This window comes from Paramacrobiotus metropolitanus, unplaced genomic scaffold, assembly GCF_019649055.1.
Source record: "Paramacrobiotus metropolitanus isolate TYO unplaced genomic scaffold, Prichtersi_v1.0 Parri_scaffold0000002, whole genome shotgun sequence".
Lineage (NCBI taxonomy): Eukaryota > Metazoa > Tardigrada > Eutardigrada > Parachela > Macrobiotidae > Paramacrobiotus > Paramacrobiotus metropolitanus.
Window position 1 is genome coordinate 1,513,724 of NW_026570222.1, and position 27,076 is coordinate 1,540,799.

At 39.7% G+C, this 27,076-nt stretch overlaps 4 protein-coding genes across 5 annotated transcripts; 2 read left to right on the forward strand and 2 right to left on the reverse strand.

The window, feature by feature from the left end:
- The first annotated feature begins 174 nt into the window (after positions 1 to 174).
- On the forward strand, positions 175 to 4,692 carry LOC129589125 (RWD domain-containing protein 2B-like). Its single transcript, XM_055483673.1, has 3 exons — positions 175 to 526; positions 2,435 to 3,226; positions 4,070 to 4,692. Exons 2-3 carry the CDS (start codon positions 2,518 to 2,520, stop codon positions 4,396 to 4,398), a joined length of 1,038 nt encoding a protein of 345 aa, XP_055339648.1. The 5' UTR covers positions 175 to 526; positions 2,435 to 2,517; the 3' UTR covers positions 4,399 to 4,692.
- Positions 4,087 to 8,552, reverse strand: LOC129589133 (uncharacterized). 2 transcript variants are annotated; one of them, XM_055483693.1, is made up of 6 exons: positions 8,431 to 8,552; positions 6,038 to 6,191; positions 5,667 to 5,720; positions 4,909 to 4,940; positions 4,766 to 4,833; positions 4,087 to 4,665 (listed from the first exon to the last, which is right to left on the reverse strand). In XM_055483693.1, the coding sequence occupies exons 2-6, from the start codon at positions 6,150 to 6,152 to the stop codon at positions 4,620 to 4,622; spliced, it is 315 nt and encodes a 104-aa protein (XP_055339668.1). In that variant the 5' UTR covers positions 6,153 to 6,191; positions 8,431 to 8,552; the 3' UTR covers positions 4,087 to 4,619. The 2 variants fall into 2 exon arrangements, with proteins under 2 accessions (XP_055339668.1, XP_055339659.1); XM_055483684.1 differs by lacking the exon at positions 8,431 to 8,552 and adding an exon at positions 6,281 to 6,594.
- LOC129589146 (arf-GAP with Rho-GAP domain, ANK repeat and PH domain-containing protein 1-like) lies at positions 7,092 to 14,720 on the forward strand. The gene is given in 25 exon segments (XM_055483706.1): positions 7,092 to 7,511; positions 8,218 to 8,715; positions 8,998 to 9,705; positions 9,708 to 9,915; positions 10,083 to 10,144; positions 10,262 to 10,338; positions 10,410 to 10,518; positions 10,588 to 10,641; positions 10,701 to 10,748; positions 11,198 to 11,297; positions 11,411 to 11,507; positions 11,620 to 11,692; positions 11,751 to 11,841; positions 11,921 to 11,998; positions 12,069 to 12,122; positions 12,330 to 12,410; positions 12,476 to 12,678; positions 12,740 to 12,829; positions 12,956 to 13,033; positions 13,095 to 13,275; positions 13,337 to 13,476; positions 13,636 to 13,749; positions 13,811 to 13,944; positions 14,091 to 14,181; positions 14,277 to 14,720. Coding segments are annotated over 24 exon segments (2,964 nt in total). The 5' UTR covers positions 7,092 to 7,511; positions 8,218 to 8,664; the 3' UTR covers positions 14,319 to 14,720.
- Positions 14,690 to 25,750, reverse strand: LOC129589119 (protein C-ets-2-like). The gene is made up of 6 exons (XM_055483660.1): positions 25,323 to 25,750; positions 22,205 to 22,547; positions 17,125 to 17,247; positions 16,457 to 16,666; positions 16,025 to 16,366; positions 14,690 to 15,482 (listed from the first exon to the last, which is right to left on the reverse strand). The coding sequence occupies exons 1-6, from the start codon at positions 25,425 to 25,427 to the stop codon at positions 15,145 to 15,147; spliced, it is 1,461 nt and encodes a 486-aa protein (XP_055339635.1). The 5' UTR covers positions 25,428 to 25,750; the 3' UTR covers positions 14,690 to 15,144.
- Positions 25,751 to 27,076: the final 1,326 nt, after the last annotated feature.

The following is a 27,076-nucleotide window of genomic DNA, read 5'->3' on the forward strand; positions in this document are numbered from 1 at the left end:
TTTACAAGACCGAAATGGCTAGTGCAAATCCGAGTGCGAGAATTTGTGAAGTTATTACTGCGTATGCTCTTTAACGCCCTGTACTCCTTATTCTGTACGTACTGCTGTTAAATTTTTCTTCTGTGTTGAACCAGTAAGTACTTTATACAAGCTGTACTGCAGCCTGTAGTCTGTACCATGCTGCCATAAAACGACTTTCGTTTGGCTTTGGCATACCCGATTTGCCGTGCTTTCACAAGCAGCAGGATAACAGCTGATTTCTTTCTTCCGTCCCTGAGCTCTTTAAATGATCGATCAGTTTGCCTGTGGTGTACAAAAGGAACAGCTGTAAAAGAGGACCATTTGAATTGCGCTTCAAACTGGAACGGAGGTGCAGTGCAGATTCATAGCTGCTGCAGTTGCATGGCTTGCTCGTGAATGCTGCAGGCTTTGTCCTTCTGCTTTAAATGTGGATCAAATTTTCGCACCTTTGAAAGAATATCATCCTTCTTTGTTCTCTTACTGCCTTCAAGTGCCTTGCAAGCAGGTAAGCCTGGTAAAATTTATCGTACGCTTTCGGTAAACAGAGTAAAAAAATTAATTTCGGTCTTGTTAGATTGTTTGTACTGCAAACTTGCCATACTATTATTTGCTGTGGCCATATTCCCATAGCTGCATAGTGCATGGCTCTGTGCTATACCAAAAATTTTCATTTTTCACGTATTTTGATGAGTGGGGACCGTTTAAAGGTGCGGACTAAATACTTTTTCGTTGAAATTGGTTGTCAGTTTGTTCATAAGTTGTATGATAAACATATCGTCAAGTTTGACACTCTGAAACAGAAAAAGCGTTTGCATAAACTGTAATGTTGAATTAGTGGACAATAAATAATATACCTGCGGTCCAGCTATTTCGATTGTTTGCAGCACGAGAGAAGTATGTTTGTCAGTTTGTACAACTTTTACCGGGATTTCGGCAAAACTTTCTTTGTAATGTTTTTGGAAAATCTCAGAATGAAATTGTACGTTCGCAGTGTGCCATGTAGTGATATATATACGAAGCTCGATCCCGCGATTGCAGACGAATGATACTAGGGCATTCAGCCGCAGTCTACTTGCAGGAATATTGTATGGCGTTTCTGGTTTCTCGAAAAAATTTGGTCCTACAACCATCTTTTCTCTGCTTTTGTGTTTCTGCATTTACAAGCTATATTTTTGGTTAGCATTGAATCGAAATTCTTAGCGCTTACGTAAAAGATGACACTTGATCATTAATCACATACAGACATACTGCATACTTGTTGTCCAGGTCTGCCATATTCTGGTACTCAACTTTAAGTCGTCAGTGTGATCAAATTGGCCCCATTTAAAAGTGTTATCTTGCTTCTGCTAGCCGCTGAAATTGTTACATAAACAGTTGATCATTAGCATAAGACGTTCACGTTATCTGTGTGCTGTGCTGCCAAAATCAATGGAATTTTCTTATACACAGCGTGGGCCATTTGGCGAAATGTCCTACCCCTAACCTTAAATGTTTTTCGTTTGCAGAAGCTGGCATTTAGCATAAAGAACAGTTGTAGGTTTGTGTTTGCATTTGCCCTTGAAACCGGTACTCTTCACTCAATTACGGTGAATAGGTGTAGTTTTCCAGCACTGTTTAGCTTGCTTTTTCTGTCGAGGTGCAGCATAATCTTACTTTAAATGCCGAGATACCATACCTGGTCCGCTAACTAACACAGTTATCGGTGCTCCGTTTGTGCAGTAGTTTGCATTTAGCAATATAAATAGACGGCGAAATAGTGTTTATTATATGGTGCACAAATCCAGAGAAAAAATTTTAGTTCTTATGCAGTAATTGTGCGCTTGCTGCTGCCACTATTGACTGTGGCACCTAGTATTAACATTGGCTACCGGATGGAGAATTTCTGAATTTCCTAATAATTATTTTGTAAAGTGTTATGATTCTGTAATAATGATAACTGGTCTTTTGCTTAGGGGACGAGTACAGTTAGTCATAATATTTTTGCCCTGCATTTTGTACAATACGAAGATGAGTCCCGTAAGTATGACCGTAATTATGCATAGGAACAACGGGTTGCGTCAATACAGATTGCACTAACAGTACGCAATGCTTGACGCTTTGTGGTACGAATCAAGATGACACATACTCGTATGCAGGGCAGAGTTGCATTATTTAAGTGATTACTGCGAATGCGTCATGGACGAGATGTACATAATAACCGTGTGCATTACCTTATATCGCACAATAGTTTTCATTTTTGATGATACCAATAACGATACGAGTACTGGTAAAGTGATTAATTTGGTTTGCTTTAGTTTTAAACTTGTTAGAAAGTAGGGAATTCTTGCTTCTAGTTTTCGCTTTAAACTTTTTACTAAGTAAAGTAAGCAGGTATCCTTCTTGATGTGTTAAAAATCAGCGGTTTTTTTCTCAGGGAAACAAGCCGAATAAATTTCTATCCGCGCTTTAACAAGCGGAATTTTTCCTGCAACAAATTTGGCCTGCATCATAACGAAAATGACAACAGTAGCAAAAACTGTGGATAACATAATCAAGGATCGCCATTTGAACCAAATGGCTGCGGAAAGCGAAACGCCCAACGCGAAAACGGAAGAGGAAATTGAATGCTTGCGTGCCCATTTGACCGCACAACTGCGGGAAATCGAAATATTGGAGAGTATGTATAGCATGCCGGGAGAGTTCTATTTGCACAGTCCTACCGCACGGGCGGATTTGGAAAATTTTTGCATGGATAAGTCTCTCATTGTTCCGACAGAGATCTCATACGATATTAAGCTACAGTGTGAGCAGAACATTCCCCAAGTCCCGGCCACCGAACTGGTAGCCACTGTCACTTATCCTCTCGATTATCCTCTCGCCCCACCCAACGTCCATGTGCGCTTACTGAATCACTATGCAACACGCCAGCATCAGCACTATTTGAATCGTGCGCTGACTTCGTGGATAAAGAGCTTCTCCAAAGGTGATCCGTGTATTTTACAAGTGTTCACATGGATAGAGCAGAATACCACCAGTTACGTGTCGTCGATTCGCCCACTGCAGCTGTCTTCGTCAGAGAGTGAAGGAGATCAGCAGCCGGCGGAAGTGGAATTTGAGCGGCTGTGGATCTATAGTCATCATATTTACGGGAAAGAGAAGCGGGAGATCGTCATGGCTAAAGCAAGGAATCTGGAGCTTACGGGCTGGATGCTTATCGGCAAGCCAGGTCAGTTTATAGGATACCCTGCTATGTGATAATTTTGATTATTCATTGTTATTCAAATCACTGATTCACGATGCGCGGTACCGCCTATATGCCGTACCGTAGGGGCCGTAGGATTAGTAATCCAATAGGAACGGAAATACTGGTTCCGCAACAGGAAAAGGATGTTAGTTTCACTACTTGAAGTATACGTTCTGCAGAAATGTGCTGTACTTTGTGTGCAAAACATTAGGGTGATTTTGCTAATGTACTTTTTATTCGTTCCCCCTCTTTTTCCAAAGGTCTGTGTACTGTATACGATATTCTTGTTTCTTAATATCATTCTGTTTCTTTCGCTTAACTGTGTGCAACTTGCCTAACGGACTATTTTACACTATCTAATGGAGTAGTAGTTAGTATAGTATTAATATTTCTGTTCTCTGGAACTGAGGTCGAATAACAGTGATTCAGTCAATACTTTCACTTTTCGTTTCAAATTATCTCTGTGGCCTCTTGCGAACAAAATCTGTAACTCAAAAGTCAAAGTGTAATGAAAAAGTAGGCGGCTAAAGGATGAGAGTAAGTACTCTTCTACGGTCTACACGTGCTGTGCACGTTGTTGCGCGATGGCTAATATTTTGCAGGCCAACTATCGGGTGAAAATCTGGAGTGACGAACGATCATTACATTTAATTTTAAAGCATTTTCCATTTTATCGTCTCTCTGTCACTATTATCATGATGGTTTATGATCGTTGTACAGTTTTCCTGTTGCCTTGTCAAAAGTGATAAAATGCGCGATAAAGCTTACGTAAAAGTTTGGATAAAACTGTAAACAACAATGTTGTGTTTTTACGTGCTTTTGTAGGATTGATTTGCGTGGAAGGGATGCGCCAGGATACGCGAGCTTTCTGGGAACAAATTCGACGTTTATCATGGCAGCGCATTACTCTAAAGCATCAAGAGAATTCTACTATTCCAGCTGATAACGTAGCAAAAGAGCAAAAATTTTCCAAATTTAAGGAAATTACCACAACTTCCGCCAATAACAGCAACAGCGCAGGCGGCACTCAAAGCGGTAACCGAGATATGGGCGAATTTTTCCGCTTCCTGAAGGAACACGACTGTGAGCATATCATACAGCTGGTTTTTGGCATCAAGAATCAAAACAGCAACACGAACGAGGAAACAAGCTAACAAGGGACGTATTTAAATAGCAATGCATTTTGCGTGACGTTACAGTTTTGCGCGCGCGACTGGTTTTTTTATCCCATTTCTCCACTCAACCAAACCGTTGCAATACGTGTTTTTTTGCTGGTTGATTTTGCAAAGGCAGTTCTTGGTATTTTGGTTGGTTTCTTCCACTGGCACCGTGTTCGGTATAGTGCTTCTCTCATTTTTGATGCTTTGTTTTGTTTTCATAATTCGGTGCAAATACCGTGGTTCCTAGGAGAAATCCAGCATCTGCAAATAACGGATCTGGCATGTAGATCATGTACATTATGTTTGCAATGTCTTACTTCCGTGCGGTTGTTTATTATTGCAAGAAAAATGTTGATCTTACGAATTGCGCCAAAATTCTCTCCAGATGTGTCTCATCAACTTTTGTCTGACGATCTTTCTACAAAATAGCTGCAGATGAGTTGTCGAAATTGTCAGTTCGCTTTCGATATGAGCCCGAAGCGTAAGCACTGCAACAAACTTTACCTGGGCTTCCTGAGCACAACGGCATAATAGTTCTACAAAAGCAATGTAAGAGTACATTTGGCTGTACAATTACTACTGTACTAGCGAGTGCAGTAGAGAATATTAACTCTATAGCTAATTATTGTTTTCATTCTTACTGCCTTGCCACTTCGTTGTTTTCGCTTGGATAATGCGAAGTGTGCGCTAAAAAATTTACCGTTTACGAATATGCGCCATGTACAAGTACAGAGTATGATCACTATGATGCTATGTAAAAAGTATGCTTAGTAATTACAGAACTAGCAAGTACAAAGTGAAAAACTGAAAGAGTTCTACAAGTGTATATACTATAATTTTAAAAATAACACCCCTGCTTTGAAACAGTATGCCGGATTAGAAATTCTAACAACATAATTCAACTTCATTCTTTAGAGCAGTTATCACGCATTGCATAACGCATACGAGTATAACGGAAATATTCAACAAACACATTTCATGCCCATGACTGATAAGATGGACAAGTGAACATCGCAGTTTGTTACCGAACAAAAACTTACTGTACCTACAAGAAAAGTTAGAAAACTAAGTGCTCTAGGAAACAAAATTTTTATTTTTGTAAAGTTGTAATAGTTATCGCTTAAATTGAGTAGGCACGAATTGAGATTTGCGCGAAAAATTATAAGAAATAATATATAAGTAAAAGACTGCAGGCTTAGGCTACATCGCCTTTATATTGTAGTAAGTACTAAGCAGTTTATATTATTGTTCTGAATACTTGCCTAAAACATAAACCCGAGTAGCCCATTCCATCATCTGCACAGCATCACCCGCAACTGTCAATAAAAATGGGCAAACACATTTTAAAACGATGCCGTGGCTAAAAAGATGACAGAGTTTGTCGCACAAAGAACTAATAATTGTGGATGCGCGAAGAGCGTTCGCGTTCGAGGTATTGTATACTTCTAATCATGCAAACTGGATATGTTATTTAATTGTTGTAAGAAATCACGTAAATTAATAATTACTTTACAGTTTAGACAATTACGCTGATCTTAAAATCTGCGCAAACCGTGAATGAATGCTATGCTGGTAAGTACGCCAGAGTCCATAAAGTATCCTGTATTTATCGTTACGAACCCTACCATCGTACCTTTAGTTTTCGACTTCTTGAAACCTTTGGCAATGCATGTGGAGATAACGTTTTCCGTAAATTTAACGCTGGAGTCTGGCATTTGGGGCGGATTCCGAACCAGCTCAGGATCCATTTCCCCCTCAGGCGATCCATCTCGAGCAAGCTTCTCCTTCTACGGGAACATAATGAAATCCTTAATAATAATTCGCACTTAAGTGACTTAAGGTAATTAATTCTCCGTAAACTCTTTCCTGTACATACACGATGTTTAGGCACATCGGAATTTTTAGGCATGTTATATCGCTGTCGTTCTGGTCTCCAAAGTTTTATAAGACTGGGCAGACTCTCTGCGTGCTGTGACAACTGACTATGGAAACTTTGAGGATACTCGAAGCATCAAAGCAAAAGCCTCTGCATGGTAAACTCTAAGGTATTGTGGATAAAAGAAACGTCCGCGACTTACAAAATTAACCAATAATGACCCGTAGCAAAAGTATCCCCTAATACCGCAAACCCATTCAAAAATCTGCCACGAGCAAAAATTAAGTATTCGAAAATTACAGTAAGTAAGTACAGTACTGTATTTACTGCTTACTGGTTAGTGCTTACGTTTATCTGGGACCGCCACAATAATAGGTTTCCTGCTTTTACAAAGGACACGCATGTATGCGCTCATGTCGCCCCTAGGCGGATGCCTACTGAGCCAAATAAGAGCGTTACATCTTCCACGGCAGGCATATACTGGACTGAGTGCGAAAATAAGCTGCCGGGCCGTGCCGAAATGAAGCTGCCTGGCGAAAATGTTTCGATTGGTCGGTTTATATAATTTTCAAAAAAACCGACCAATCGGAGAATTTTCGCCAGGCATCTTCAATTCGGCACGGCCGGCAGCTTCTCATCGCACGCAGTCCACTGTATGTCTGCCGTAGCCCTACTGCGGGACCGAAATCTGGAGCATGAATGAATCATCTCGGTTTGCTCATGGCCCACCTACTACGTACTGTATTTACAACTGCACACTGAATGGATTTCGCACACAAGTGACAGCACTACACCAGGTATGAGTTATCACGAAAAATTTGAGAAAAATAATAATAATTATATTTGCCTTTCTCGTTTTGAAAACCAAACTAAGAACGTCTGATTATTTTGATGATTTACAGGTCGGATATCACAGCCTCCCGGTGGATTCCAGTTTGGCTTTACTTTACGCTTTATTGGACTATTGATATTCTGTCTTCCTGGCTCAGTCTTCCACGTTCCAGTTATTTCTTTTATGCGGAAACGAGAATTGAATTATTAGAGTGATAGGTGCTGATGCCAGCAACCTGTTGTTCTTATGCTGTCCTGTGATTAAGTGGAGAACAAAAATGCCTTAACTCGTTCTCTGGCTCGCCTTAATTCAGGACTTGACTGCAAGTCTGCAGCTTTGATTTTCGTGTGTTTGGGTTCTGGATGCTGGACCAGATTACGGGATTACCTGATGTTCGAGGTTCGTGAGGAACCACTGATGATTGGTTATATTTTTTTTTCTTGATATCATTACCACTGTATCGGAGAACTTCGATTTTAAATTTTCGGTTATTATGCTGTTTAATAATTCTTTTTACTCGAAAATGCATTGTAACTTTTAATGTAATTTGTTAGTACGGAGTTTGTTTTGTTTGTTTATTAGGCAATAGTTTGTTAGGCAATATTAGGCCATAATTTATAATTAGGCAATAGTTTTGTTTGTTTAATTTTGTTATTTTTGCGAAAAACAGTGCGGATTTAATAGAATTTTCTGTGGATTTAACCGGTGAGAGTGCTGTTAGCACTGATTACGGACTCTTTGACTTTTAATTTCAGTCTGTTTATTAATTACTGAGGATTCCTGACGCTTTTACGGAAGTTGGTGTATACTATTTACATTTTTCATTATCTTATCAGGAAAGTGGAACGTTTATGCCTGGACTCACTTTAATTTAGGGCGCAAGTCGTTGACTTGAGATGTCGACTGCGTAACTTGATAATTGAGTTGCCACAATATATATATTATCTCTTTTTTCCCAAGCTAATCATTAGCGTTTTGTGAACTCGGTTGTGGTATTTTTAATCTGAAAATAATCATAATAAAACGTGGTAGTTTCTAAAATTTAAGGCTTGCTACATGGTTGTGCAAGTGTGCATCCGCGCTGACTCAGCTGTTATCGTTTCAGTGCGATTTCACACTGGAATTAAAAGATTCAAGTGCAAGCGGCAAGCAAACTTGGCAATTATTGTAAACATAACGGGTTGTTTATTTTGCAGTGTTTGTGGGAGTATCGCACAAACTGAACTATAGGCTGGTGTTTTATGTAGGTATTTAATCAGAACTACGCTCAAACTGTTTCGCAAATGAGCGTCAACATGCTCGGCGCTTTCGGTATTACTTGTCGTCGTTGTCGAGCGCTTTCCGATACGTAGACTGAATTGTCCGTATTTATTCCCAGCTTGCATAAGCAGGTTTATTCCGCTGTACAACCGGTGACCAGCTGGATGATCAGCTCGTTCACCGTGCTGGATGCACGATTATTTAAAGCTGTGGTGTAGTCCGCGATCGGTTTCTCCGATTTTATATTTTAAAATAGCTGGCTTTGGTTATGGTATGTGACTCCTTGAAAAGTATGGCACCGGCAATTCTCACGGATAGATATGCAGAAGCTACAAATCAACCGGTACATGCAATTTATTTTTAATAGTTCGTTTAAATATGAGTGCGTTTATTGTGAGTTTAAGCATAGGTATATTGCGTTGACAGTTATCATCTTTCGCTTCATTAGCTGATAGTGATGACGATGCATTGAAAGTACGAGTATTTAATTAACGTTGTGAAAACGATGCCAGTGTAATAAGACTACTGCAGTGGAATTTTCCATAGTTTTTCAAATGCAATTTATGAAACACTAAGGTTTACTTTATTAAATGAATTAGTTAATGTTGTACTTGCCGTTTTGCAGGCCGCTGAGAGAGTCATGCTGGAAGACATGTCGGAACCACCGGCCTTACCTCCACCACGACGCGTCAACCGTGCACCGGAAGATAACATTGCATATCAGCCGACCCACCCACCGCTGACTGAATCGACCACTTTGGCTTTGAGAAATATTCCGGAATGCTCGTCTCCAGTCGAAAAAGCTGCACCAATACCACGACCACGAAAGCCCGTGCCGCTGCCCCGTTTCAAATTACCGTCTAAATCTCCGTTAACTCCTGAAAGCTCAGTATCCCTCCATGACGAGCTGTCATCTGCTATGGGAAGTTCCGAACATCTGTCAGAGCTGGAAAACTTAAAAATGGATAATCTGAGTGAACATGAGTTGGATTCTTTCCCTTTATCGGAATATCTGCAGCCGGTGAAAACTGATCAATCTCAGAGTGGCCAACCCACTAAATTTCCTTATCCAGCGCGCAGTGTCTTATCGAGCACTGTCAGTACTCCGATCGTACCGTCGGATGTTCAACAAGTGCCAATTCATCGGTCTGCATCCAATGGCACGATGGCTTCCGCTAAAAGCCTGATACAGTGGGAATCTATCGATAATCTGCAAGATTTTCATGGGCAGGCAAGCGGTTTACGAGCAGTTGAGCCTGATGTGTTCTCTGCTGTCGATCTGGACTTGACTCCTCCTGCTTACAGTCCTCCACCGATACCTAAAAGTCCCGAAGTTCCGGAAGGGAACTGATACCGATCGAGCCGCCACCTCCGCTACCTCCAAGACCTTTGAAAAAAGACGGCACTTCAATGGATGTTATAGTTGAACGACCGGCTCCGCCACTTCCGGTGGCTGTTAGTAAAACGGCGCACGAGCGCGAAGTGCGCAATGGAATCTCCACTTTGTGCAGCGATTTACTGACTGTCAAGTTTAACCAAAGAGGTTTGTGCAATAGCTTTTAGAGTCCCATGCGTTATGCTTTTTTGAAATTAACTACGGGTAGAAGTTTTGTGTTCCGTGGTACACTGAAGTGCAAAATAGTACTTATATATATTGACATGCGGAGGTCTGCAGCCATATTGAAGTGTTGTAATTTCATTTTATTTCAGAGCAGGGTAAGCGATGGTGTGTTCTGAAGGATGGCAAAATTAGCCTGTATGCAGATCGCAAGGTAAGTACCTGTAAAAACCATGTGCCGTTGATACTACTCATTGTAGACAATAACTACAATATTAAGCAGCGTGGGGTAGGCATATTGTATTAATGTAGGGATTGTTTGATTTTGCAGTCTTTGATAAGCCCAAAAAATGTGATATTATGCAGCGAGATATTGGATATCACTGTGCTAGAAGAGAAGAAAAACAAGTAATTTTTGATGTCGTTGTTGGAAATTGACGCGAATAACTGCACATGTTTCGTTCGTTCATGTCATGCAGGCTTTCATTTGGTTTTGAGATCACTATGATCAAAGACCGCAGCAAGCCTTGGACTTTTTCCGCGGTTTCGCGGGATATGGTGATTCGATGGATGAGCGCAATAGCCAAGGTTGGTAGGCACTTCGATTAATGTGAATGCCGTGTCCTCGATCGAAAATCTGACGTGTTTGGTTTTTAGGGTATCTGTGATGTGTCGGGAATGTACCTCACATCACCTTTGGTCGGATCAGAAGTAATTCATTTGTTTTAAAGCTACAGTAGAATGCTTTTTGTTGATTTTGCTATGTTTAGGAATATGAATTTGGAGGGAAAGTATTCATGCGCCGAGGCTCGACAGGGGTGAGTGATTCTCATGAGTATTTAAATTGTTGTACAGTTTGTATGAACATTATTTTTGATTTTTCGAAGTGCTGGTCCATAGTATGCAGAAGTGATATGACGTAGCGAGACCTTTAGTTTTGATTTGTAATTTGACACGTACAACGTCTTCGAGTCGTGGATTTTCGATTTTGGGAATATGTAATGAAATTTTCGCAATACTATTTCATAGTAGCAATAATTTTCCCATCCTGGCTAGGGCTAGGGTAGTTATCTGTGCCTAGCATTGACTTGGGCTCATTATCTGTGGATACTAGAGTGCGTCTTATCTTAACTCGTAGATGTGTTCTACAAGACATCAATAAGTGGAAACTGCTTTCATTATTTGTATGGTTCATAATAGCTTGCTTTGATTCGTGTTTGTAGAAACGTTAATGAAAAATAGAACTCTTTGTGTTTTTTTTTTGCAGGAATGGATGAAAATTTGGATTGAATTGCAAGGACGCACTCTTCGAGTTTTCACAGATGATGTATTGGAAGAGTTTGACTTGCGAAAAACATTATCGTTCAGTATGTATTTGATTACAGCACTATGTGTTCGATTTCCGATAATTGTGCCTCACGCTGCACTTCCGTTACGTCCTCTAGGGTTTCCATTATTTACCTATACTTCTTATATGCAGATATGGTCAACGTTGGCCTTTACGAAAATAAATCCGATGCAATGTGCCGGGACGTTGCGCAAGAAAGCAATCCTTTCATATTAAATATGCCCGGGAAGTGAGTCACGGAACACAGTTCATTTTTTGCAAACCACGGGTTTAACTTAAATGAGACACGTCGATGGGATTATCCGTCAGCTGAACTTAACTCGTGGAACTGCGATTTCTAGGTCGTTGCATTTTCAAGCGGACACCGACAAGCAAACACTGCAGTGGATGAAAATCATGCAAAAACGAGCTAAGGTAGCCGCCGCATCTTTGGTCATCGCTTACGCGGAAACGAGGATACTAATGTTTTCAGGAATGTGGCGATTCTTTGGAAGATCAGCCTTTGACTGCTGACGATGTTCCGGTTATTGTCGATAAATGCATGCAGTTCGTTTCCGCATATGGTACTGCGCAGCATTCCAAAAATATGGGGTATTCTCACTGTTCTGCTTTTAAGCTTTTTAAAATATTATGTTGGATTAGGATTGAAATCCAAAGGAATTTATCGACAAAGCGGTGTGTCCTCGAAAATTGCGCTGATCTTGGAGATGTTCGCAAAAGGTTCATACATACGGTTCACGTTTATCTCGAAGTGTACGCCTGAAGCTTTATAACTATTGTTGCTTTTCAGATGCTCATTCATGCTATCTGTCTCGGGAAAATTTTACGGAGCACGATGTTGCTGGTAAAGTTAACAATAGGTTTCACTCCGTCCAGATACATTTTCAGCTTGCGAGTATATTGTTTATTGGCTAAAAGTTTGGTGGTGCGTTTGGATTTCAATGCAAAAAATTTCTCTAATTGTGTTGTGCCTGAATTATTGCATAAGATCAATTCAAAACAGTGAATTATGGGGTTTTGGGGGCCTCTGTGAAATGCTTTTATTTTTAAGGTGCTCTTAAACGTTTCCTCCGACAGTTGCCTGAACCAGTTATCAAAGTGGAGTTGTATCAGCCTCTACTGCATTGCACCGGTAAGAATTATTAGTAAAATTGATTTTGAAATGAAATCATTGTTGACTGGTGAAAAATTGTGTAGAAATGTCAACCGAGGTTAAACTGAAAATGTACCTATCTTTATTGGATCAGCTGCCTCGAGTTCCCAACTATGCTACGTTAAAAAAGCTGTTGGGCCATTTGAAAGTTGTGTCAGAATCAGCGAATGAAAACCTCATGTCGATACCGAACATTGCTGCAAGTTTTGGTAACACTTTGATGAGTGGAAACGGGGATAGTGAAATGGTAGGATGTTTATTGTTTCCTATACTATGGTTCGAAAATTTTACGTATTTCGTGTTTTCAGGGCGATGTATCAGGCACCAAGTTCGACACGACGACTAAGGAAATTACCGTTATGGTTGACCTTCTAACATTTTATGAACCGTTATTTGATGTAAGTCTTACCGGTTGCGTCAGCTCTCACTTTCAGTAAAGTTTGTTAGATTATCTGGATTGTTAGATTATCTGGCTGGAATATAGAATACAGATACGATGTATATAGAAACGTTTCGTTACCCAGGTTAAACAAGCCGATTTGGATAAAGAACGAAAAATTCTAAACGCATTGGAAGCAATAAACAAACAGTTACTGTTGCCGGTAAGAAATTTCTGTTTTCTTGCTGTTTCGATTTTTAGTATAGGGTCAATTTTCGTTGTAGCCTAGAGCGGGGGACTTTTTAATGGGTGTGTACTGGATTGACAAAAATGGAGAATGCGTTAATATGCGCTTGAGTAGCAAACTGACGGCTGGACAGTTATGCCAGAACATGCTTGACCATGAAAAAATGGTCCACGATAATTCGTATTCCCTCTACGAAGTCATATTCGATGACAAGCTCTGTAAGTACCAGCTGGTTTATGCTCTCTAAGAGAATGCATTCTTTGAATTTATTCTCTGTAGACCGGCCCGTCCATTATGCGGAAGAAGTTAGCTCGATAATAATGCGATGGACGGAATGGAACAGCTGTAACATTTGCGAATACTCGTCTAATTATCTCTGTGTGCGGAGGAATACTGTGTACGAGAAAGTGGCTATGATGGTAAGGAATTAACTAATTTGTTTATTATCCATAAGTTTTTGTATGCCCTGTATTGCGATCTTTATTTATGTGAGATATCGGGAAATGACTTCACGTTTGTTAGAAAATGAACCGTAATTTTGCTTCTGCAATACTTATACTTTTGTTTTGTTTACACAGGAGAGAAGTCCGCTGTCGGTCACACAGCAGTTACGATTCAGTAAAGATAAAACCTTCAAGAAAGTATCGATGGATTTCAGTCGTATGGCATTGACAGTCCATAAGTCAGCTAGTGTAAGTGGATAGATTTTTCTCTTACCATTCTGGTCTTTCTTATTCAAAAGACCGCTTCTAGGTGGAAAAAGATCTGGGTAACTGGAAAGTGGAAGATATTATTTGGTTTCTGGGATGCAGTCCCCAAAGGACACCACCAACGAAATGGACTTTCTCTTTTATTGAAAAAGACAGAAATGCTGTGCTGTCGAGATTGTGAGTTTTCCAAGCGAACATATTTAATTATATCATCATACATTGGTTCTCTTGTTTTTCGGTTGTGTTTTGTGCAGGGTCAGGGTTTATGAAATTAGAATTCCTGTGTTGTCCGTGCCCTTCTTTACAGAATTATTTTGTTTCAGGAAAGAGAATCGTGTAGCCTTTGGATTCACAGTGTGTTGCGATGAGGAAGAATGGTTAGACAAGTGGATTGCCGCTATGCTTCAAGCACAGGTATTAAAACCCAGCTTTGATGAATATTGCGAAATCGGTAGTTTTGTTATCTAAATTAAAGTTGTTATTGCATCATTAAAAATATATTCTTTCAGCACAATATGGATTTTTATTCGGATGCGGCAACTTTTGTATGATCTCTGTGATACTCGGCACCTTACTTGTTCGTGCAGCTCGTTGTCACCCAGCTAATGGAATCCCATTCCTGTGTGGACTGTGATCTGATTGAATTTTGTCCGATTTCATCGTTTTCCCTGACACGGTTACGTTTACAGCGTTTAAATTCTATATTGTCGTTTTTATTGTTTCTATTTTTGTATTTATGCTTGTGAATATGATTGCACTGGGCATCCTTTGTTTTCCAGTTTTAACTGTGAGCCTCTGTGAAGCTGTTCTTTTTAAATTTTAGTGATTTTTTTATGTGCACGTGTACAGTAGAATAGCGTTTGCGGCATTAATTTTTGAATCGGTGCATGTTTTTGGGCAGATGTGCGTTCAGGACTGTATTGTGTGGTTTTATTAAAGCTGACAAGCAGTTGCACTGTTTTACATAACATCACCAATATCACAATCAGTTTTAAGGCAAAAGAGAAGAAAGTCCACACAGTGGCAACGCGAGACCAGTATTCGATTACTATTAAATAATTAGAAAGTCATTACAGATAATATATGGGCTGCTAATTACGTTATAAAGGAGTTCGCAATTATGCGGACAACCTTGTTGTCAGTAAATAAATCATAAATGCAGAGATAGTTCCGATTGTACAAACTGGTCTGAGCAACGAGACGAAAAGTCCTTGATCGTGGGAAGACCATAGGCTTACATCCGTTAAAATACGTCATAATACTTAGTACAGATAAGCATATGACGTGATAAGAAGGCGCGTTGATCTGGTTAGCCGATGCCGCTCCGACCAACACCCGGTTCAAGATTCCAAATGAGGCATACCAGCTGGTCAAATGTTAGTCATCTTTATCTTTTTGCGGTGATAAATCAATCATTTTAAATAATTCCTCAGCGCTAACGCCGAGGACTTGCTGGAGGTCACAGACGAAGCGATAAACGTAGCGTTTACCATTGGTTTTGTGAATGATATTCTTATCATAGTAGTAGCGTAATCCGCGGCTGAGTTTCTCGTAATTCATTTTTGGTTTATTCTTCCGGATGCCCCATCGGCGCGCCACTTCGTCCGGGTCCAGTAGTTTGAATTCCCATCCATCTCCTGTCCATGTGATAAAGGACTGGCAAAGCTTATCCGTAAGAAGCTCCAACAGAAACTGCCATAGCTGTATCGGCCCGCCTGTTAACGTAAAAATATTATAATATTAAAACATGCCTCATTGTCAGTAAGTCATTTCACCACTAGTACGAGTACTATTCTGAAGGATGTATTTCACTGCCACCTGGCACAATGATACACTGCGTATGTAATATAATTATGCTGTGTTATACTACTTACCTGAACAGAGTCTTTGTGAAAAACGAAATTAATAATAGTATCAAGGTGGAAAACAAACAGAGGCAGATTTCTTAGCAGCACTGCACTATAGCGTCCACTTTCATTAGTACACAATTTGCTTAAAATAAGCAAACCGCTTCCGCATATAAAGTTCACTCCAAATTATGTAAAAGTCTGTATGCTAGTTTCCGCAATTCGTGTTTTTTGTAGAAGTGTTTAAAAAGTTATTCTATTATGCGACTCGCTCTTTCTCGGCGAAATTCTAAAGTTTTAAAAACCTTAAAAACTCTTTCGGGTAAAGATCGGTTCCGTTTGTTAAGACAAATCTCTACTTTATCTTATAAAAGACTTATAGGAGCGGTGCAAGTTGCATTCCTACATACCGGACGCTTGCTGTAACGGCAGGAGTTCGGTTGGAGAACTAGGATTGAACGGATGATAGGAAGGATGGATAATGGACGGAACAACAAGTTCAGGGTGGCGATTATGGCCATTCATTTCGATGACGGGATGAGTGGGAGGTATCGAGGGTGGATAGTAGTCGGCAGGAGGGGATGGTGGATGATAGGTCACATCGGTCTGCCAATGGTAATCATCGTACGCCGACTCGATATTTCGTGGGACGGACGGTAAAGGATTCCCATAGCTACCCGCTGAACTGGCTTGTATGGAGGTAGTATAATGCGAATGCGAAGTGCTCATAATCACCCGTTGCCGATCCGCTTCTGTATGCAAAAAAGGGTCACACTATAGGATCATGGGCATATGCATAGAATTACTGGCATATAAAAGCGCTACATATCTGTTTAACATACCTCTGCGAAGAAAATCCAGATGTTCATAAAATATCTCACCGGCTCCGTGAATTATAAACTGGGAAAATTCGTCGCGGGTCATTGAGCTGAGTTCTTGGCCGGTTATCCGATAGGGATGAAAGCTAACTCCATCACCGTCCGGCACATGATACTCGCGCCGCACCCAGTTTAACCACTGTTCTACGTGTTCCTCGCGCCAATAATAGGGATCTGTAAAACGGTCGACTGTTTATGAAGCTGCGGAGTCCGAAAATCAAATTTTAAAAGCTTTAAATAAGGACTTTGAAAATCTAATCATTCTTCGCAAAATCTTTTTGCAAATACCGTCACAGGTACGAAAAACTGTTTAATATTCTGATAAAACTGGGAGATGTAACCATCAAGCAATGGACGCGAATGGTACTCCGATGCGACAACTGCAAGTGAAACTTGTGCGCACGGACAAATATATTTTAATCAAGTGTTCCTCTCTTGTGATATACACATTTTTATTACGTAGCACCTGGGAGTAGTACTGCTACCTATTTACGCACAATGCAAAGCTAGGACGTCAGTTGTTGTTACCTGTTGCCGATTACTATACCGGTAGTTGTTAGCATTTATGCATCCAGCTGATAAGCAATAACAACAATACCATGGGGCACTGCGATTGTCAACACTGGCTGTACCTTTTGGTATATTTAGCCGGCATCGCTCCTTGTCGAATTGGCTAAAGCTGGCGTAAATCGCTTGATTCATTTTGCTTTTGGTAACCGGTGTAAGAGGTGGAACACTGCTTCCAGGTGTATCGCCTAAATCACAGTAACAATTATTAATGTTTCATCAGTTTGCGTTTATCCATTCATTCGTATTCAGACCACAACTGCGCTGGTGTTTAAGTTCGTTATGAAAAAAATAATTGTAATGATGTGGGCGAGGTAAAGAGGTAGTTGTAGAACACGCAGTTAATCTTGTTTTCTTACGAATAAGTTTTATAACCTTTCGTATTGTATCGTCTCTGATTTACAGCTATGATCAGAACTTTGTAAGTGATGATATTTAATCTTGTTATGGACACTTCGTGTCTCCAAGTGTCGAATTGGGCGTTCATACGGTCTTACAGGTAATTTATAATTACCGTTTGCAGAAGGGCGTATAAGCTTTTACACACTCAATGCTGATACGCAAAACACGAACAATTAAAGCCGCAGCTGTTGCACAACACAAGTACCTAAGCGAACTCATTTCTTGAGTAGCACATTCCCAGATACTTTATAACAGATTCTGTTACAATTAAGCTCTTTACTTAACAGATCTGTTCCTTTGAGTATTTGGGAACTGCCCTCGCTTACTCTAAGAATTTACGCGGTTTTGTCATGAAACGTTAACAACATAAGTACCAGCAATCCGGCACGAAATCGTATTAGAATTGGTTATTGCATAATTATCATGCGCTTAATCTTTCAAATTCAAATGCCAAAGTAATAGCTGCTTAAACTTATTTAAACTAAAATCCACATTCCACACATAATTTTATGAACAAATCTGAAAATAGCATTTTCACTTGGCCAAAAGACTAATGGTGATTAATTATTGTTAACATGCGAACTAACATCAGAATCAGTGGTTATGATGTTAGTTCGCATGTTAACAATGTTCTGTTATTTGTCAGAATCAAAACGGAAAAACTAATATCGCTTTCATCTTTAATTAAAATTCATCTGTAATTAAAAAAGGTAACAGAATTAATGTTGACTCAAATTTAAACAAGTACAGGGGGTAGAAGTATGGTAGATGGTCAGCAGTGGCAGATAAGTTTGCCAGAGTGATACGCGACATCTTTGCATGAAGACAACTCTATAGCTCTGACGTAGTGGAAGAGCGTCATCTTATAGATGCAGTGCAGATAAGCCACGATTAAAACGTTACGGCGGTTATCTCAACCGGATTTAAAATGTTCATGTGACCATAAACAAACGTCTACATAATTATGGCAACATATTGCTCATACAGAAGAAATACTGTAAACAATGGAGGCAATGTGTAATAATATTCGATCTTTAACATGTTTATTGCACAAAAAATTTATCCTTTGAAAAAAAGACACAGTCAATTACTGTACCAGGCTTTTCTCCAAATCTTAAATCTTCTTTTTATAAGTTTGCGCTTGTAAGAGATTATTCCACATTTGTCTAGCTATTCCCATGAATAATTACTCACTGGTTTTGCGCAGAAAAATACGAATTTTTCGAAGAGTTTGCGCATCCGAATTTTAAATTTTCACTTGCGTTTGTGGGCCCACAAATGGACATAATAAACATTAAACACCAATTTCAAATCTTTCGTGAAATAAGAGCTACTGCTACAGACAGTAAAAGTGGGAAGAAAATTTGAAATTTAAGAAGAAAATAATAAGAAAAATACCGAATTTAACAGAATCATTAATTTTCAAAAATGTTTACTCTGAGGAACTGGCAAAAATTTTTGAGGGAATATACTGTAATATGTACTCAAAAACGTCAAAATGTAGTCATTATTTTGCGCTGCTGAACAAAGCTGAATCTGCTGACTTAAATTTTGAAAAAAAAACAGTAAGTACGTATGCATATATTATATGCTCAAAATACAATTCCTGGAATACAGCGATTTCTAGGTATGCAGGTTGTACGAACAAAAACCCTAAACTTAAGTTTAATGAATTAATTAATTTTTACAAAGGAAATCGAAAACTCTCACAACTGGCTTTTTTAGCGTTTCGCAGACTGGAAATGAATGAATAAGAAAAATTTAAGTACAAAAGTACTTATACTTTTTCATTCATGATAACAAAAATATAATGTGTGCTCTGACCGGGAACGTGGTTATTTCAAATGTCGTAAGAGATTCTGTCAGGGACTGACTGTACAGGATTCAAACCGCAGGGTTCCGCCTGTTGCACATACATAATACTCGTATACCCGAATCATTCTGAGTTCTGGTTTCTTTAAAAGTTTTTTAAAAGTTAGTCCCAGATCAAAATATGCACACAAACGCAGAAAAATCAGATGGCAAAATAGACCAGCCGGCTGAGTGTCAGAGGCATACTGGTGGAAAAAGATAACCGATTTGGCGATATCAAATCAAATCAAATTCAGTAGCGGTAGGTCGGGACTTTCACATAGCGGTTTAGTCACATAGCTTGGTAGCTAAATGATCTGCGCTACCGAAAAATTGTGCTGATAAAATTAATGCTCTTTTCAGAAATAAACGTCTAATAAACAAATGATATAATTACATATTTACATATTTCACATATCGCGTAAGCACGCTTATTACAAGTTCCCATTTGAATTTCATTAAAGGTCACAATGGTGACTGATCAAAATAAAACTTGACCACGTACATTAATAAATATGTAATCAACGGCCAATACGACGATAAAGGGTGATAAGCGAGAAAATAATCAGTGGATATCCAAAACGCAACCCAGCAATATGTTTTTCCATGACAAATACATGATCACAGGAGGTATAAGGAACGAACCGCAGTAGTATCCATAGAAGTACGCATAAATATTTGCACTTTTCTCGGGTTGACGTTCAGCCCGAGAGTGAGATCAGGCGCACGAAAATCCGCTCTCAGGTACCATGCATAATACACAATCAAAATAGAAGCGAAAGCAAATGAACTAGCCAACAACGTAACCGGTGAAATAATCGACTATCGCCTCTGATACGTTAATCCTGTGAGGGTACAAAAACTACCAGCAAACTATGCTGGGCTCCTTCTGTAAGTGACCACAACAAAGCTCCGGCCACTACAATCATCAAACACAGCGCACACCGAGCTCGATACAGTTACCGTTACTATCCAAAGTAGCGAGATAGGGTTCAAGAGGCAGGGTATTTTAATCTGCATTATAATCGTTACTATTGGAGGTTTTTGTTGTCGTAACATCTATTTAATGATGTTTAGTTGATTGCCGTTTGGCTTTGGCTCGATCGTTACAGTATACACACGTATATACCGTGTGTGCACACATAGTGTAACAGTGTAGTCAAATCTCTCCAGTCCGCACGGGTCGGGCCGGGGCAGCCAGCTGGTTACTTCATTAGCGGGCTGGTACCCTAAACTAAACTGTACAGCCATGGCCCTGACCCATTGTTGTAAGTTTGCGCCGGTTACGCGGCCCTCGGCCAAGGAGTGCATATTGCACTGTACTGGGCGGGTCAAGTGGACTTCGATCCCGAACTTCAATAACTTTCAACCAGCGTTATTCGCACATATCGAGCAAACATCAAGTTAAATGGCATGTTGCTGCAAAACTCCAAAAAGCCGATCGCAAATTTCGGATACGGCATGGCGAAATCAGCTGGCGCTGTTCTTCTCTTTTAACAAGCATTGTTTCGACTGCGGGCACACTGCTGTCTGCGAGCCGCGACTGCAAAAACTGGAGTTTACCTGTGTGTACGCAAAGGAAAACTTTAAAAGACTTTAACTGACTGACCCCTCCAGGAAAACTCTTTTTTTTTAACTATTAGAAAGCTGGATTCGGTATAACCATCTTTTACATAAATATTGGATAGAGTTCGCCTTTTACAGCAAAGTTTTCTCGTTTTCCTTCGGTTAAAGCTGGCATGGTAGGTCTATTAATGATTCATTTTGTCTTACTCCAGGGTGAGATGCAGCCAGTTTCGTTTACTTATCTAGCAGGCACTTGATGACCCGCACAACTACAACATAACCGAGTCGAATAAAATGTAATATATTAATGCTTTTTGAAGATGTTGTCAAAGACACTCGGCACGATGGTTGCCATGTTCAAGGAAACTTAACCACCTCTTATCAGAGCCATATGCTCATACATTAAAGGGACCATGTTATGATGCTTGATAGAGCTACACAAATTTTATCTTCGGGTTTTTGAAGTATACTTGTAGTGAGTTGGTAAGTGCGCATTAGTCTGACATGACGAAGCTCTATAAAATTCCAATATTTGTTTATCAAGTATAATAATTTTGTAATACATGTGCATATTACACACTGCTGTAAAATACCTACTGTGCTGCCATCAAAAATTGAGTTGCCGGTCATAATCATGCAGTATTTTATTCATTAGCGCTAGCTTGCAGTTAGGATGTACTAAATGTCAAAATGTTATATCGTTATGCAGACATAAAATACAGTTTATAACGTTATTAACGAAATATTAGAAGTATATATAGCTAAAACGATGGACGGTGGTTCTCGCCGCTTAGAATACCCGTATCCACTATCCAGCGTACCAGTTCAGTCACACTCCACCTGTTTTGTTTTTTTTCACTTTTGTTATCGAAGCTGTTATGTTGACAATAGGCATTAGCTCTGAGCGCATACCAGCACATTTCCGCTACGCGGCGTACAGGTAACCGAATATACACGAGTACTTAAGATTACGGATTAAGCTACGGGCAGTAACATTTGCATTGTGCTGCTAGTCGCAATACTTATCGATAATCGGCAACTTATACGAGCGGAGTCACCTGTTGCATATATATGTACCTGTTAGCTGCGTTATCATTATCGTAAACTTTTCGCCTTCATTTTCAAACATTTTTCGAGCTATCATATGTACGACTGAGCTGTGTAATTGGAATGATGTTTTTTGTGTTATTAACAGTTACTACAGCCAGTGCGATGAAAACTGTGCTACATAAAATAAAAAACAAGCTGCACACGGAATTGTACAAAAACATAACTTAAAAATTTAAAAGCATTTAATAAGCGTGTCGCAGAATCGACTTTACGTACCTGCAACGTTTTCGTCGTAACAGTCGCCGGGCATCGTAGGAACCGTCTGAGCTCCCATGGATAAGCTTAGTTTTGACCCCTGGAATTTTGGTTGCAGTTTTGGATTATAATGGGGAAAGTTAGGCACGGCCGGTTCTGTTTTGATTCGCTTGACGACATCGAAATTGTTATCGGGCAGATTGGAATATAAGTCGCCAGGTGAGCAGAACGTCGGCACTGTCAACGTTTGTGAACCATTGCCATTTGCGCTGGACATTCTTTGGCGCGAGCGGAAATCACTGATCAAACACCGAGCGACAGCGTCAGAATTTTCATTCACATCCCAGGGTGACATATCAGAAACCTAAAAAGTCAAAGAATGTAACTCGAAAAGCGTATTTATCAAATTAATATGTACGAGCTGTCCAACGCAACGATTAGTCAATTGAATATATTCTGACTTCAGATTGTCCAGTCCTTCACGTCCTTATATGGACATATAGGATATGGCGAAAGGTTAGGCGCTTATCGAACAATATGAGTATACAGCAAGTGACGTATTTTGATCACAATCCATACGTACTGACCCGCCAATTAACTTGTTTGTTGCGGCAATTATCAGTCCGTGCATGCGGTGCTTATTCACTTATTATGGAAATCACTTACAATATAATTAATTTTAGTTCCCGAAGTATTGTTACAATACGAGGACTATTACTTTTCAATGGTTGCTTACGGTTAACACTTAATAATTTTAAGAAATTAAAACAATAATTCCACAATAATAAAATTTGAAAAAGTTTCTCTGCATGCGATGTTCGTTCAGTTTAACAGTGGAGATCTAGTGCGGCAAAAACTACGATTGCCAACTTGCCTAGTCGCTAGTCGTGCTACTCGCTAGTCTTTATTACGAGTAGAAGTATCGATAAAAGTATCATGAATCACAAGCAAGTTTGAAAACATTATATTGTAATTTGTCAGTAGTAATGCGCGTACAGATCCAAAGCGATCAGGAAAACTCGGATAACCGTGAAGATGGATCATAAACAAAGAATTCAAAAACGTGCCCACATGCATACGAGATAATACGAGTAATATATAGGTAATTCTGATGTACGAGTATATCTCGAAAGGATACTGATACATCGATACATACAAATATGTTGACGCAGAATGTTGAAGCTAGAAGGACTTTATCAATATGAATAAACGGAAAAACTCTGAATAAGACGATAGTCTACATTAATAATAACCCATGAAGGCATCCAAAATGCATGGTGATACAATACATCTATACACATGTTATTAGGGCATGGAATTAACTGCGATTCTGTATTGATCCATCGTGTCCTGTGCTTGTTCCAAAGAGCGCAATAAAGTTTAACAATGCAATTTTTTGCTCAGCTCTTTTGTGTGCCGCTAGTGAACCTTGGTTGGGTTACCTGCGTAGCTGTTTATCAGCCAACAACAGCCATATACCATAAAAATTAATTTGAATTATACATGATAAATTTTTTAGTACATAAAGATACATTTCGCAGACACCAGTCAGTGTTTTTGGTTTGCAGCTTTCGGTCAGAACTTACCAAAGTATAAATGTATATATAGGTATGTATCTCCGCTATATCTGTACTGCAGATACAGTGTCGCATGGAGAGCTTAAGAAATTTTCGTCGTGTTTTGTAAACGGTCCGATTAGACCTGTCTTGGGGTAAGTGCTAAAAACGAGATTTGAATGGAAACATCCCTGCTGGGATCCTTGACTTTACACGTGCCTGGCGATAATCTGACTACCTCATTAGGAAGCTAATTAAAGATGCTGCGTGGCGACATTATGTCAAATGAGAACTAGCGTACGAGCGTTATATAAGACGTAATAATTACGCAGTAAAAGCTATGCAACGGCTCACAAGTCAATCATAAGACGTGGACATATTTAAACTTCCCCAGCATGGTCGTTTATTGATAGCTATTTGTTGAGGTGGAATTGGCATATGACATAATTGCGTCAGTTTGGATATTGCGGACACCGGTCAAACAACAAAAATAATCAATAGGTACCGTTGTCAATTAATGTCTTTTTAGCATGAAATTCGGTTGTGAATGAATGGTACAAATTGGTGCCTGAATGCGACGCACACACTGTCCGCCAGAACGTCCATCCGGTTAACTACCATTCTCCACCCTGCACCCGCGGCAAAAAGCAGCCAGAAGCAGCACCATTGCACTGTGGGAATAAATTCTAAGACAAGGGCCCCGTCTTCGAGACGTTAACTATATGGGCTACGAGTGGTTTTTACAATTGTAATTATGTACCGATAGTAGCGCATCATTTGTCCACTGATTAGGGGTGCAGGACCGGTTCTCATTGATTCAAACGGCCAGTGTTGTATCGTTATTTCACACTTCACCAGATTCGCGTCCCCGCGCCGGGGCTAGGCCTGACCATCGTCCGCAGCGAAAAGGGCAGAGAAACGATTCATTGTTGCAGAAACTTGCAGGCCACTTGTCTGCCCTCTTTAATAGTACTAGCTAGCCTGCCCTAACTGCCGTGCTGGAAATTATTGCTTTCATCGAATTTATTCAGTCATTTTATGCGAATTCATTCATAAAATTTGGTACAATTTGAAACTAGCTATATATAGTTGACCATGCACCTTCGTATACCATTTGTACAACAAATTGGCACTGCTGCATATATGCGCGCAATGATACAAATGTTGGACGCAAAAACCCGGCGAGACAACCGGTGAAACAGAAAGAATCTGGTACGGTAAATCAAACCGTACGGTAAATGATGAAAATCAAACCGCCACAGTACAGCATGTGGGTATTATTGATTGATGTGAGACAAGCAGCGCATAATTGATAATTCGATCACCCCGTGCCAGCTGTTTAATCAAGGGGAAGGGGTGTTAATCTGTTTTTTGTCTCTTATCTTTTGCCCCACCGCACACAGATGCCGTAATAACGTGAATGTCAGATTTCTAATACAGCCATGCTCTGCATCTCTGGTTTATGCAAGATCAAATGGATAGGTAAAACATGTACAATACTTATATAAAAGAGATGCCTATCTACCTTAAAACTGACAAGGATGAAGGCATGCTGGATAGATTTATCTTAATAAACTACTTACATGACAGCTGCTTGCACAGTGGTTGATGCCGATATTGCAGTATAATGAATCAAGCGTTCCTAATAATTCATGATCATGACTTTTTATGGGTAGTTGTGCCTGCATCTCAATCAGCTGGTATCAAGGAATACGTTTCATCAAGTTTTACTTCTTCGGTGGGTTGGCAATGCATATGCTATAAAAGCCATGCTACCCCATGAAAAAGATCGCGTCAGTGCAAAGTGGACAATCAAGTTGACACGTGGCACGGTAACACCGAATACGATTGCTGCCACTTCTGTTTTGCGACTACAGACTATACGTACTTAAAATTAAGCTATTATCAGGATAGAAATACAATGAATAAATTACTTGGCAAAAATAATATTTCAGAAGAGTGAAAAGTTTTGTCCAAGGCGAAAACATGAACCGAACTGTGATAGCTATCCACACTTTGTGCGCTCGGCATTCGAATCGTGTCCTTTGCTTTGCTAACAACAATTCAAGGAACAATTGACGCCGTAACTTTCCTATTACGATTACATACCGTTTATTCTATGACGTATCTTCCTAACGACTTCAATGCTTGAAAGATATAAAAATTACCTAATTCTGAGCAAAGCCGTTTGTTGATAATTCGGACTAGGCACGAAGGAAATGATCAATAAGACGCTGTGTTAAGTAAGAATGAACCAGGGTGGAGTCATACAGTATCTGAATGAAAAGTCAAAACAGATTAATTTAACTTTGTCAGGATTTATCATCCCTGATAAGCCGCTTATCCAGCTTTGAATCAATAAAAACCTCCTTTATCTTCTTACTCGCAACATAGTCCCATACCATAATATCCTTGACCATTATCCATCGGCTGATAATCGCAAGCGAACTGGATTAAAAGATAAACAGATACCGGTATCGTCTGTTTTCGTATGGATCATACGAGACCTTTCCCAAAAATATCCATTACAATTTTAAGGCAGCCAATTCTAGACAGTTTAATTGCAGCAGAGATAGCTGTTGTTCAACACGTATCTCGACTGCAGCAATAAGATATCTGCCCATGCTGAGTTATGCAGATTTAAAAAAACGAAATAGTTCGGTTCCGGAGAGGCCTAGAACTAGACATACTGTTGGTTTAATTACGTACTGAATCTGGCCATGTGAGAAGATTTTCCCTGTTTTAATGAAAGGACAAATGATGCAGCAGCAAGTGAACTACAAAATTATGCGATACTGGCCCGTAAACCAAACCGTCCTTCATACAGGATGACAGTTCCGGACTACATGAAATCTTTGAATGAATTTCAATTAATCTGTTTTGTATTCCAGATCAACCACGAGCTGCACACACCAAATGCATGGCTGTCGGATGCATTGCTAATAAATGTCAATGAAATGCGATCAACAGTGCACACAGATTTTAATATACACATTTTTTGGCGGTCGCCGGTTCCAGCGACGGTCTGCACTTTGACGATGTTCACACTCCACTCACCGCTGATATAAGAATGTTATGAATTGTTTCCCCATTGAAAATTAAAAATCGTGTATAAATGAGCAAAATATTAACTAAAGAAGTGCTCTAATGCTCGCATATACAGGAAATAAAAAAATCCTAAAGGAGTTGACTCTTGGCACGGTGTGACCTGATGGTGAGGTCACTAAATTTCAATTATGCCTTACGTACAATGTCAGAAAGACATTCTCTGATTTGAAAAGATTTTTCCTTTTGCACTAATAGGTTGTGCTTAAAGCAGCACTTACATTGTTAGAAG

Excerpts from the sequence above, each read along its gene's own strand:
- LOC129589125 (XM_055483673.1), top strand. The coding sequence starts at position 2,518 with ATGACAACAGTAGCAAAAACTGTGGATAACATAATCAAGGATCGCCAT. Across the intron at positions 3,227-4,069 it reads GATGCTTATCGGCAAGCCAG|GATTGATTTGCGTGGAAGGG; the intron begins GTCAGTTTATAG and ends GTGCTTTTGTAG.
- LOC129589133 (XM_055483684.1), bottom strand. The coding sequence starts at position 6,313 with ATGCCTAAAAATTCCGATGTGCCTAAACATCGT. Across the intron at positions 4,941-5,666 it reads TACTCGGGTTTATGTTTTAG|AACTATTATGCCGTTGTGCT; the intron begins GCAAGTATTCAG and ends TTGCTTTTGTAG. Across the intron at positions 4,834-4,908 it reads GTTGTGCTCAGGAAGCCCAG|CTATTTTGTAGAAAGATCGT; the intron begins GTAAAGTTTGTT and ends ACTCATCTGCAG.
- LOC129589119 (XM_055483660.1), bottom strand. The coding sequence starts at position 25,427 with ATGCAGGCACAACTACCCATAAAAAGTCATGATCATGAATTATTAGGA. Across the intron at positions 22,548-25,322 it reads ACTGTGCAAGCAGCTGTCAT|GTTTCTGATATGTCACCCTG; the intron begins GTAAGTAGTTTA and ends TTGACTTTTTAG. Across the intron at positions 16,367-16,456 it reads TCTGGATTTTCTTCGCAGAG|AAGCGGATCGGCAACGGGTG; the intron begins GTATGTTAAACA and ends TTTTGCATACAG.